This window comes from Delphinus delphis, chromosome 11 (genome assembly GCF_949987515.2).
Source record: "Delphinus delphis chromosome 11, mDelDel1.2, whole genome shotgun sequence".
Classification (NCBI taxonomy): Eukaryota; Metazoa; Chordata; class Mammalia; order Artiodactyla; family Delphinidae; genus Delphinus; species Delphinus delphis.
This window is the reverse complement of record NC_082693.1, coordinates 16,918,001-16,931,834: the sequence shown is the minus strand read 5'-3', so window position 1 is coordinate 16,931,834 and position 13,834 is coordinate 16,918,001. Positions and strand designations below refer to the sequence as shown.

The 13,834-nt window shown below is 34.1% G+C and overlaps 1 protein-coding gene across 8 annotated transcripts in view; it reads right to left on the bottom strand.

The window, feature by feature from the left end:
• PDE3A (phosphodiesterase 3A) overlaps nucleotides 1–13,834 on the bottom strand; it is an 842,956-nt gene that overhangs the window by 113,561 nt on the left and 715,561 nt on the right. For all 8 annotated transcript variants that reach the window (XM_060024385.1, XM_060024386.1, XM_060024388.1 and 5 more), the window contains one exon: nucleotides 8,909–8,959. In XM_060024385.1, coding sequence (XP_059880368.1) covers nucleotides 8,909–8,959 — 51 coding nt within the window. The remainder of the gene's footprint in view (nucleotides 1–8,908; nucleotides 8,960–13,834) is intronic.

Sequence of the window (13,834 nt, the reverse complement as noted above, 5' to 3'; positions counted from 1 at the left end):
ACTAGAGAAAGCCCACGTGCAGCAACAAAGACCCAACACAGCCCAAAATAAAATAAATAAATAAATATTTTAAAAAATAGATTTAAAAATTGTATTCAATTTATTTAAACTAAAGAAAAATAAAACAGTTCACCCATTTCTCACACTCCCCACCCCTTGCAGCCATCAGTCTGTTCTCTGTATCTATGAGCTTTTTATTTATTTTTTTTAGATTCCACATATAAGAGAGATCCATATGGTATTTGTCTTTCTATGCCTTCCTTATTTCACTTAGTGTAATGCCTTCAAGGTCCATCTAAGTTGTCACAAATGGCGACATTTCATTCTTTTTATGGCGGAATAATATTCCATTGTGTATATATACCACATCTTCTTTATCCATTCATCCACTGATGGACACTTAGGTTGCTACCATATCTTGGCTATTGAAAACAATGCTGCAATGAACATGGGGGTGCATGTATCTTTTTCAGTTAGTGTTTTCATTTTCTTTGAATAAATACCTGGAAGTGGAAATTGCTGGATCATATGGTGGTTCTATTTTTAATTTATGGAAAACCATTGTCTTCCATAGTGGTTGTACTAATTTACATTCCCACCAACAGTGCACAAGGGTTTCCTTTTTCCACATCCTCACCAACACTTGATATTTGTTGTCTTTTTGATAAGTCATTCTAACAGGTACGACGAGATAACTCTTTGTGGTTTTGATTTGAATTTCCCTGATGATTAATGATGTTGAGCATCTTTTCATGTACCTGCTGGCCATCTGTCTGTCTTCTTTGGAAAAATGTCTATTCAGATCTTCTACCCATTTTTAAATCAAATTGTTTTTGTCTTGCTATTGAGTTGTATAAGCTCTCTATATATTTTGGATGCTAGCCCCTTATTAGATATGTGATTTGCAAATATCTTCCCCTATCCATCAGTTGCCTTTTTATTTTGTTTTTGGTTTCCTTTGCTGTGGAGAAGCTTTTTCGTTTGATATAGTTCTGTTTGTTTATTTTTGCTTTTGTTGCTTTTGCTTTTGGTGACAGATTAAAAAAAATAATTACCACAACCTGTGTCGAGAAGGTTACCACTTATCTTTTCCTCTAGAGTTTTATGGTTTCAGGTCTTACATTCAAGTCTTTAATCCACTTTGCGTTAATGTTTGTATATTGTGTAAGATAGTGGTCCAGTTTTATGTGTTTGCATGCTGTGGTCCAATTTTTCCCAACACCATTTATTGAGGAGACTGTCCTGTCCTCTTTGTATATTCCTGGCTCCTTTGTCATAAATATATGTGTGGGTTTATTTCTGGGCTCTCTACTCTGTTCCATTGATCTATATGTCTGTTTTTATGATAATACCATAGTGTTTTGATTACTTTATCTTTGTAATATAGTTTGAAATCAGGGAGTGTGATGTCTCAAGCTTTATTCTTCTTTCTCAAGATTGCCTGGCTATTTGGAATCTCATAGTTCCATACAAATTTTAGGAATGTTTGTTCTATCCTCTGAAAAATACCACTGGAATTTTGATAGGGATTGCACTGAATCTGTAGATTGCTTTTGGGTATTATGGACATTTTAACAATATTAATTCTTCCAATCCATGGGCACAGAATAGCTTTCTATTTCTTTGTGACCTCTTCAATTTCTTTCATTAATGTCTTGTTATTTTTAATATTCAGTTCTTTCACCTCCTTGGTTAAATGTATTCTTAGGTATTTTATTCTTTTTGATGCAATTGTAAATGGGATTTTCTTTATTTCTTTTTCTGACACTTCATTATTAGTGTAAAAAAACACAACAAATTTTTGTGTACTGATTTTATATTCTGCAAATTTAATGGATCTGTTTATTAGTTCTAACAGTTTTTTGATGGGGTCTTTAGGGCTTTCTATAACTGGTATCATGTCATCTGCAAATAGTGATAGTTTTACTTCTTACTTTCCAATTTGGATGGCTTTTTTTTCTTTTTTTTTTTTTTGCCTAATTGTTCTGGCTAGAACTTTCAGTACTATGTTGAATAAAAGTGGAGAGAGTGGGCATCCTTGCCATGTTCCTGTTCTTAGAGGAAAAGCTGACACAGTACAATGTCCACTGTGAGCTTTTCATATACGGCCTTTAGTATGTTAAGACATGTTCCCTCTTTACCCATATGGTTGAGAGTTTTCATCATAAATGGATGTTGAATTTTGTCAAGTTCTTTTCTGCATTTATTGAGGTGACCATAAGATTCCTATCCTTTATTTTGTTAATGTGGTGTGTCACATTGACTGATTTGCAGATTTGAACCATCCTTGCTTTTCTGGAATAAATCCCACTCGATCATGGTGTATGATCATTTTAATGTATTGTTGAATTCAGTTTACTAATATTCTGTTGAGGATTGTTGCACCTATGTTCATCAGGGATATTGACTTTTAACTTCCTTTTCTTGTAGTGTCCTTGTCTGGTTTTGGTATCAAGGTAATGGTGGCCTTATAAAATGAGTTCAGAAGTGTTCCCACCTTCTACATTTTTTGGAAGAGTCTGAGAAGGATTGGTGCTAATTAGTGCTAATATTTAGTAGAATTCACCAGTGAAACCTTCTGGTCCTGGTCTTTTCTTTGTTGGAAGGTTTTTAATTACATATTCAATCCCCTTACTTATTATTGATCTGTTCAGATTTTCTGTTTCTTCATGATTCAGTCTTGGTAGATTGTATGTTTCTAGGAATTTATCCACTTCTTCTAAGTTGCCCAATTTGTTGGCATATAATTATTGATAGTAGTCTCTTATGATCCTTTGTGTTTCTGTGGTATTGTTTGTAACATCTCCTGTTTCATTTCTGACTTTTATCAATTTGAGTCCTCTCTCGTTTTTTCTTGGTGAGCCTAGCTAAAGGTTTGTCAATTTTATCTTTTCAAAGAACCAGATCTTAGTTTCACTGATCTTTTCTATTGCTTTTTTAGTCTCTATTTCATTTATTTCTGTCTATTCTTTATCATCTTTTCCTTCTACTAACTTGGGTCTTCGTTTTTTCTTCTTTTCCTAGTTCTTTGAGATGTAAAGTTAGATTATTTGAGACTTTTCCTGTTTCTTGAGGTAGGCATTTATCTCTATACACTTCCCTCTTAGAACCGCTTTTGCCACATCCCATAAATTTTAACGTGTTATATTTTCAATTTCATTTCATTTTAAGCATACCAATAGCCTAGTGCCATCTATTACCTTTTTTCCCACCAGCATACTCAGTTAATTTCTTTTATTGTAATACAATACTCTAATGACTTAGAAACATACAAACCAGAATTTCATTGTCTAAAAAAATACCTAACTTATTTGAAGACTAGATAGATCACACATAAGCTGTTTCTTCAATAAGTGGTCTTAAGTGTAATTGATAAAACTTGGCTGGTAGTATATATACATTAATATATATGTTAATATATACACACACACACTAAATGACTACAGAATCTGCTAGTCTCTAGTGATAAATAGTTTAGTATATCAATAATATACTAAATACTAAAGAACTGGCTAGTCTCTAACTACTGATAAATATGGGCCTGCTGGTTCCTAGCCCAGTAAAGTGTTAGGAAGTTTGCAAATTCACAAATTAATCTTTTCTCACAGACCATTAGCTAAGTGATAAGTAAATTATTGGCTCCTTCAATGCCCTTCTACCACTTTTATGCTTTCAAAGGAGAGCAATTTTCTATTGTTTCTCTTAACTTCCCACTGAAAAACTTTTCTTCAAGAATTTAGAGGAAAGAAAAAGCAAAAAACATACTTGCCTTCTGAGAATTTTATCCCCTGACTTCGTTTGGTATTACTGGAAATGCTCCCAGAGAAAAGAGTTCTGCCTGCTGCTGCAAGTTTATTTATCATTTAGCATCTTCCAAAATTTGGATGATCTACTATTTGAGACCACATACTTTAAAAATAAAAAGAAGAAAATACCAGCCTGAAAGCTGTGAGCTGACAAATTATGTCATAGAATTATTGAGTAAAGAGTAAATAAATCAATTTTAATTAAATTCTTACTGAGTTTGAAGAGTTACATGCAATTAAGTGTTGGAATTTACTTGAAGTAAGATATGTGTTTTTCTATGTAAGTATTTGATATGAAAGGTACACCTTATCATCTGTGATAATGCACATATAATTCTGGGAGATGACATCAAATTTGAGAAAATCTTTTATTTAGCAAGCATGTGGGAGGAAAGCCAGGAGAAGTTTAACTCTATCCTGGTAATGACAAATGCCCTCAATATGAGCTGATCATTTTTATCCTCTGAGTTAAGGCTGCCTTTAGGCAAAACTATATACTTCCTTCCTGAAGGCCAAAGTCATTTAGTTCAATTTTTGACTCCTCGAAGGCTAAAAACAGTTCCTGACATATATTGGTGTTTTTTGCATTAAAGTAAAATACGTTAAAATTTGTCTTGCAGGCTACCCACTCACATCTGTCATAGCCCACTGCTTTCTACCAGGTATGTTCACACATCAAGTCAGTTCCATTTTTGGAAATCTAAAACAAATGTACTCCATATATTTTCTACCATTCAAGGCTTTCCACTATAATATCCCCAAGTTTATGTACCCTTTCTCTAGCAAGAAAACTGAAGTCATTAGGCTCAAAATATTTCTTTCATTTTTGTGCTATCTGCCCCTATTTCTTCTCTCCTTTTCTGGTATAGATGTGCCTACTTTCTTTCCAAAACTTCTTCATTTGTGCTTTTTGGTGGATCTATCCAGTAGTTCATTTGAGAACATGGTCAGTTTTTCTGAACTAGGGTGAGTGGCGGAACCTAGGGTGGGAACTGGTGGAGTGTGAGAAAAACACATAAACAGGTGTCAAAGGGACCAGCCCAAAGGACCACACTGGGAGAAATTGCATTCCCTTCCCTGGATTACACTATTTTCTCAGTCCTTAAATAGGGTCACTATTGAGAATTTTCAGTGTTTTCTTCTCTCTACTGATTCTCTTTCTTTGCCATTAATAGTTATTAAGACATACATCCTACCTTAGCATAAAAATAAATTTTCCTCACTTCTGTTGCCACCTATTCCTCTTTTGTTTTATTGAAGCATAGTTGATTTACAATGTTGTGTTAATTTCTGCTGTACAGCAAAGTGATTCAGTTTTATATATATGTATACATATACACACACACACACACACACACACACACACATTCTTTTTTATATTCTTTTCTATTATGGTTTATCATAGAATACTGAATATAGTTCCCTGAGCTACACAGTAGGAACCTGTTTGTCACCTCTTTCTTAATTCTACTTTTCTTTTAAAACAAAACTCCTCCACTGTCTCACACTAATTCTCTTCTTAATTTCTGTATTCTGTGTTTCCATCTCTTCTTGACCAAAAGTGCATTCTCAGAGTTCACTAATGCCCTGCTCATCACTACATCCAAAAGCATTTCCTACTTTTTTTGTTTTCTTGAAACTTTGGTTGTGGTCTCAGCCTTCTTCTGAGTGTAACTTGACAGTATACTCACTACTTCGGGTTCTGCATTACTTCTTCCTCTGGTCTCTAGTGAGCCCATGTACATGCTTTAACTCCCTCCCCAGGCTCCTCCCAGCCCTTACACTGAGTCTCCCTCAAGAATGAGCCTTTCTTCTGTTTTTCTCTTTTAATATCCTTCTTCTGGAATCCATTGCCTAATGTAGTTTGATTATCACAAGAATGATAGGCATTCCCTAACTGACATCTTCTGCTTTCATCTGGCTACAGAGCCCAGAACGGCACCTCAAGTATTTGTCTGAAATTCCCTTTTGGAATTGTCATCTTCACTTCTCTCTTAACACTTCTAACACTAAACTCAACATCTTCCCTGTGAACTGGCCTGTGTTACTGGGACTCATTCTTCTTTTTTTTTCTTTTTTTCCAAAACAATTGATGTATATTTGACCTAAAATATCTTAATTTCAGGTGTAAAACATAGTGATTTGACATTTTTATAGATTATGCACTCTATGAAGTTATTATAATATCACTGACTACATTCCCTTGGCTGTGCATTACATCCCTACGACTTATTATTTTTTATAACTGGTAGCTGGGATCTCTTAGTCCCCTTTACCTGTTTCTCCCATCTCTCTTCCACCCTCCCCTCTGGAGACCACTAATTTGTTTTCTGTATCTTTGAATTTGTTTCTGTTTTGTTATATATGTTCATTTGTTTTGTATTTTAAATTCAACATATAAGTGAAAACATGCAGCATTTGTCTTTCTCTGGATTACAAATTCTTAACCCTCCTTACTTCCTCCTCGTACCTGATCAATAAAGAATGACATTCCCTGGATCATTCTTTCACAGTAGTTCCTGCAACAGTCCCTAGGCAGTAAGTGTTTATAAAGCAGTTATAAAGTAAATTCACAGAAATCCAAACAACCCCACACTTTACCAGTTCAGACTTTTCCTCAAGCTTTTCCCTTTCCTTCTTTTCACTTCTGAAACCTTACTACACAAACTTGAAGGCTCAGCTCAGATACTACCAAATTTCCCAGTTCTACTAGGCATAAATAAATACTCTGTCCCACCTAAACTCTTATCACACTTTGTTTATATACTTAATTTTACATCTACCACTCTGCCTTATATGCAAATTACCTACTCAAGTATTGCTCTATTTCCAACCATACCTTGTAAGCTCTTGCAATGCAGTAAACTTGTCACTCAGTTTTTCTTCAATGAGACCTACCACAGTGCTATCCACATAGTAAGTGCTTAAAAACCTGTCTTCAATTAAACTAAATTGAGATGGGATTTGAGTAAGGCCTTGTGGTAGTCGTAAAATATTTAGAGATCTGTGTTCAAATGCAGTCTGTCTGGAATTCCTTTCAAATGGCCGAAAGGCTTTAGACATATTGTCCAAGGAATAAGAAGGGATCAATCATCTAAAACATAAATATACTGTCTTCCCCACCCCATCCCCCCCCCCCCGCCCTGCAGTGGAGAATCAGAATTAGATAAGAGGTTACTACTTTTGTGCTTAATTGACTTATCTGGAATTTCCAAAGAATAAAGTATTCTGTTGTAATTGTTATCGTTTTTATTTTTTGGTGTGTGTTTTTCCTTTTGACATTGACAATTTTTTTTTAATCTGAGTTGAGGGTCAAGGGTGAGACAAAGGTATACCCCATTTCGAATGCTTATTTTGCTAGTTGAGAGGTTCACGAAAAACCTTGATGCTGATAACGGTAGTTCATGCAAGAACTTTCTAGTGCCTTTGCTTTTCAGAATCATCTCAAGCTTCTAAATATAATCAAACTTTATTTATGAAAATATTTTTCATGTATATGTGGAAATCTGAAGTTTTCTAGCTATGTGCAATAGCTGGAATTCTAAAAATTTTCATTCTGGGATTTTTTACGTTTAAAGTTAACATAAACGACGCTGGGCCTTTATGACATTATATTTCAATTTATAATGACAGAGTGACCAATCCAAACTTGAAGATAAATTATATCCAAATAGGTTATATGGCGAGTATATTATATAATTTTTCAACAAATTTTAAAAACTAACACTACATTACTTTGAAAGGACATGCCCTCATCAAGTTGCTTGGTGTGTTCTGAGTCAAAATGTCTTTGGTGGCAATAATCAGAAACCACAGAGTTTCTTACTGGTGCTCATCTTTACTTCTGATTGGTCTAGAATTACAAAGCGTCCACCATGCATTAATTTCATCATTTCATTGCCAATCTTGCCGAAAATTCTGATTTAAAATAATAAATGTGTACAGAGGGAGAGTTGCCAGAGAAAATGGAGACAAGGAAGTGACAGTGAGGGAGAATGAGGCATAAATCCTTTTGGATAATCCTAATTTAATTGGACTGGTTTATATTATCTACTAATCAAATTGATAATGGACAAAAATAAAACCACAGCTATTAAACTCTCCCCTAAAAACAACTGACTGACTTGGTTGTATTTCCCTAGTGACCGAAATGAAACTGTTGTCCGTGCAATCTTAATGACAGCACAGGTCATGTCAGCTTGGTAAAACACTTGGGAGATGCTGACATTTCACAATGATCTTTCATATACAGTATCGTACAGCAAACTCTCTCTTAACCATATTTTTTAGTGGCAAATAAAACATGTGAGCAGCAAAGATTAAAATGTTCCACCCACTTAATTTTTTAGTTAGCGCTTTTACAGTCAGGTAAGCACAGGCTGCTAAGAAATGATTTTTACATTTCTTCACAAAATACCCTAGGAGGAGAGGCAATTTTCTTAGTGTAAAACTCAGCCTTTATTTTGTCAGACAAAGTAATTATGGAAGCAAAACAAATCCACATTGTCTAATTAGGTCATTAAAAAGCATAAATGCGTCATGGAAGTTTTTCTCCTTGCCTAAGACATAAAGTAAGACAATGAGAACAGTCTGGTAATACAGAAAGTTTTATAATTTGTTTCTTTTCCAAAATAATAGGTCCTTTCATCTTTCTATTTCCCTAAGATGAAGACAGTTCATTTAGAGACAAAACTCTGTAATTAGTTCAGGGTTTACTCTCATTATATTTCAAAATATTTAACCAAAACCAGGAAGGTAGAGAAAAGAAGAAAATACATAGAAAAATTTTCAAAGGAAGGGAATAAAATCAAGAGAGTAGGTTGCTGATCAAACTGTATTCTGCAGAGACAAGATGAATATAAAATCTACATTCATATAAACACAACCAGTCTGGGATACCAGAAAGCTCTTCAGAGGAATATACTGGCATCTGCCTTTGGGATTTGAAACCTGACTTTAATTACAGCTAACTTAAATAAAAACAAATGGCATGATTCTTTTGTCTCTTCCTCTCTCTCATTATTATTTCATGAGTTTTAGAAAACTCATGGCTCAAAGTGTTAAGAAACAAAATGCAAAAAAGGAAAAGAAAAGAGACCTACCTGCGATCCCCTTGGCCCTCGTTTGTGGTCCCATTCTGAATGCCCCATGAGCTGTAAGATAATATAATAATGACAGTAAGTTAAATGATACCTATTTTATTTTTATTTATTTATTTTTTGCGGTACGCGGGTCTCTCACTGCCGTGGCCTCTCCCGTTGCGGAGCACAGGCTCCGGACGCGCAGGCTCAGCGGCCATGGCTCACGGGACCAGCCGCTCCGCGGCATGTGGGATCTTCCCGGACCGGGGCACGAACCCGTGTCCCCTGCATCGGCAGGCGGACTCTCAGCCACTGTGCCACCAGGGAAGCCCAATGATACCTATTTTACATGGCAACTATTTCTACTCTTTATTTTAAAGAATAATGAGGCTTTTGAAAACTATGTTTTAATAGTAGGGCATTATATTGACCTCATGAGTAAATTAACATACCTGAAGTAATACACTTCTGGTTTGATAGCTAATAGTTCAGCGACTAGTTGTTTTGAAGATATTTTAATATCACTGTGTGACAAAATGAGTCTGTAATGTACAGCTTTACGGTTGTCAGGAACATTCTAGATCAATGTTAAACCACGTTAAGCTTTATTTTCATACCATTAAGCTTCTAGTTTATTAAGAAAATATGCTACAGAAATCTACTAGTGTAGCTTACTCTACTGTCAAGAATGACAAGAACCAGAAGGCCAAAATATTTCAATCATTTTAAATTGTTTTGATAATATCACAAAAATATGAGAGTTCGAAGGAGCAAAATTATTTAATGTGAAATATGCCCCCAAAGTCACAAAATGTAAATTTTCATAAAAACAGAGACTACAAAACATTATCAAGTTATTCCCATAGTTGTAATAGTCCTGAGCTACTTTGCTTCAAAGAATAATATTTATTTTTTGAAAATAACATTTAACTTGAAGAGCATTAAGAAAATGCAAGATACCGACTGAGAGGAATAAAATTCCATTTCTCTGTCCAGTATACTCACTAGTCATGTGTACCAATGGAAGAACTCCTTACCACTAAGAAGCTAGCATGCTAACAAGACATACTATGGAACATACTTCTAAACATTAACTTTTCTGTACAACAACAGTGACTCTTCAGCAGCTATAACAAAAAACAAAGAAACTGATCACGATAGCAACAAAAAGGTAATATACTTTTGAACATTATCAAGAAATGTTTGATAACCATACACAGGAAATGGTAAAACCTTACTGATAAACATACAATGCTCCTGGTTAAGACGAGTGAATTCAATAAAATTATTGTGTTCATTTTTACCCAAATAAATTTACAGGTTTAACTCAATTTCAATCAAAAGCTGTTTGCATTTTTTTAAGAAAAAAATTGAAAAACACAAGCACCTAAATTTTATCTGAGAGAATGAACTTCTAAGAATCAAAATATTAGAAGAGATGAAAATGCCCTAGTGGTTATTGAAGTGTATTATAAAATTTAACTCAAATTATAGGATAATGATTTAAGACTCAAAATACAAATAAATGAAATGTGGTGGACAGTTCTGAAATAAATTCAAGTACATGTAGTAACAAAAGGTAAAAAATAAAATATAAAAATCAATGGGTATTTGATGAATTATTCAACAAATGAAAAAAGAAAAACTTGGAGCTGAACCTTACAATATACATAACTTCTATATAGATAAAAAGAGTTAAATTTTTAAAAGATCAAACTGTAAATATAAAATAGAATAAAATCCAGACAAATACTTAAACTACTTTGGAATATATAAAGATTTTCCAAATTAAAAAAAAAAACACAGATGAATTTATCAGGCTACATGAAATCTTCAAATGTCTGCACAAATGTCAAATTGGCAAAATATCTGCAGTAAATGGTAGGTAATATCTTCAGGACACTAAGAACTCTACAAACTTGAAATAAACACAACTCTAATAGATAACTGGAAGAAAGGATAAGGACAATTTACACAATAAATATCAAGTCAAGAGGTTTATGGGAAACAATTGACTTTGCTGGAAGTGAAAGAAATTCAGTATAGACAATAACAAAAAGCTACTGTTGCCTATTTTTTAGCAAATTGATAATGTAGAATATTAGGTTAGGATTTAGGGAGATAAGTATACACATATATTGCTAGCATATAGCAAATATATATATTGAGATATATATATATACATATAACACTTATAAATATAGACATGTACCATGTATGTCAACTTTAATACATATTACATACTACTAAAAAGTCATACACTTTGACCAGTAAATAAAATCGTAAGAATCTAGTAGTTATAATGTGCTAATCACTGTGTTATCCAACAAAAGGGTAACTATTCAATAAATTATACTATAGAAAAGAATATAATATAGCAATTAGAAATTGTGTCCACCTAGAGGGGTGGGAGAGGGAGGGTGGGAGGGAGATGCAAGAGGGAGGGGATATGGGGATATATGTATACGTATAGCTGATTCACTGTGTTATACAGCAGAAACTAACACACCATTGTAAAGCAATTATATTCCAATAAAGATGTTAAAAAAAAAATTGACCTCCAGAGACTTTTAAAAAATTACATGAGAAATGCTCATGGTATAATGAGTGAGAAATACAACTACGTCATTTTAAATTACTCATTTTTAATAAGACAGTCGATTATTGCAAGCCTTAGAAGTAGTACAATGATTTAATTATTTGGCTAGCATGCAATTTTGGGTAAATTAGCCCAGATAATCATCACATAAAATTGAATGCTTAGTAGATATTTCTTTAATTTTTTTAAATTTGTAGATTTATTGGCAATACATCTGCTGGTAAATATTCATTAATACTAATTTAAAGTTAATTATAGTAAGATTAAATACTAATCAACCAATGAAATAGTCTGATTCAGAAACATAAATTAAGGATATTTAAGTAATTATTCACTAGAAATATCAAAACAATTCTTGACAATTTCAACCACTGTCCTATTGAGACTTTGGGAATATCTTTCATTAATAACAGGGAGGTGAGATGCTTGCGTTGGCAACTCTAAAGAGATAATAAACTTGAGTACTAGACTGATAAATAAAAATGATTTTTAAGCAGAAGGCTTACCTTATCTCTCTCTCACTATTTTATCTAAATGTTCTCAAGAAAATAGGTTATAAAAGGCTGTTATGACTATTACCCTCTTGCTAGTGAATTTAAACGAACAGGGTAACTTGGTAAATTCTACCACGCATGAGTATCACAATTAAAAGAGGTAAATACATCAGAAACACGAATTGTCATCCACCTATATGAATTTAAGGGGGAATAGCTGATGATGACAGATACTAAGTCAAGAATATAACATTTCTCCAAGATCAGAACTAAGGTAAGAAAACCACGGGATCCACTGCCCTCTGCCATTAACTATCTTAAAGACAATTTTTAGTCAAAGAAAAAAATCATCCAAAATGTAGACTCATTTGGGTCATCACTTACTACAGAAGAGAATTTACAAACCAGAACTTATAAACCTCCAAAAGTTTCACTCTCCAACCTTTCATTTATTTATTTATTTATTTTGCGGTACGCGGGCCTCTCACTGCTGTGGCCTCTCCCGTTGCGGAGCACCGGCTCCGGACGCGCAGGCTGAGAGGCCATGGCTGACGGGCCCAGCCGCTCCGCGGCATGTGGGATCTTCCCGGACCGGGGCATGAACCCATGTCCCCTGCATCGGCAGGCGGACTCTCAACCACTGCGCCACCAGGGAAGCCCTCTCCAACCTTTTATTTTAAACTTTAAAATAGTAAATTTGCCAAATGTGTTACGTATCAGAGAGAGTTATTTTCCTTGCAGTATACAATAGAGTGATGAGAGAGATTTAGGCTAAGGGGATTCTATTCCACTGTATCATTATATATTTATATTATCTATTTAATACCGTTATTATAATATATTTGAAAGTCTGAGTTGACAAAGCATGTGGTAACATTTCAAAATGTATTTTAAAATGATACTGCTGCTACTTTTTTCTAGGTAATAAAAAGTTACATAAATCTACATGCTCTGTGAAATATCCAAAATATAAAAAAACTCTGAAATGAATAAGATACTGGAATGTTCTCTATTCAATAAGAAGAAAGGCAAAGGAAATCAACAAAGATTGTATTCCCTTTGGACTTGAGGAAATCACACAAGGGCTTTATCATTAAAAAAGTATCTATTGATACTTTTCATTGAAAAAATCTGAGCAAAAATTTAACATTACTTCAGTGTTGACTTATACAGGGTTTGTTACCGTATTTTCTCGCATTTGTTTTTTAAATGCAGAGAAAGGCAGAGAGGACTGGATAGGGTGTCAGGACTCTACTTCTTCCCATGATTATTGCATACCTGGCACAGAAAGGGGAGTGAGTATCAGCTTCATATTAGTACATGACAGCATTTGAATTTTTACCCTATCTACAGACACAGAATTTATTTTACTGTCATAAGAGCACTGTCCTCAGATCACGGATCCAGGACTAAAATAAGCATCATGTTTTCAGTAACCTTTTAAAAAAACTATCCATAGTATGATAAACTGCCTGACTTATTTAATAGTACAGATTATTTAAGTTAAAATGAAGCATTTGGCTGCTGGTAACTATTCCTATTAAAGCAGAACCATAGAGCTAAATGTTTTAGAAGTGCAGAGATACCTCCCTAGCCCTACGCTCGTAACTAACGATTAGGACAAATGAAAAAAATTGGTCAGTTATAATAAATAGTAAAGAGGAGAGCTTGCATTATAAGTCAATGAATTACAGAATTAAGTGCAAACTGATGTTGATGTTCTATCAGTGAGAAAGTTGAAACGTCCTTTGAGTCCACAGGTAGGATTAGTGTTAAGTTGCAGATGTCCATTGACATGTCATGGGATTAGATAAAAGACAGAAATGGGTCATGGACAACGAACAGAAGTAGAAT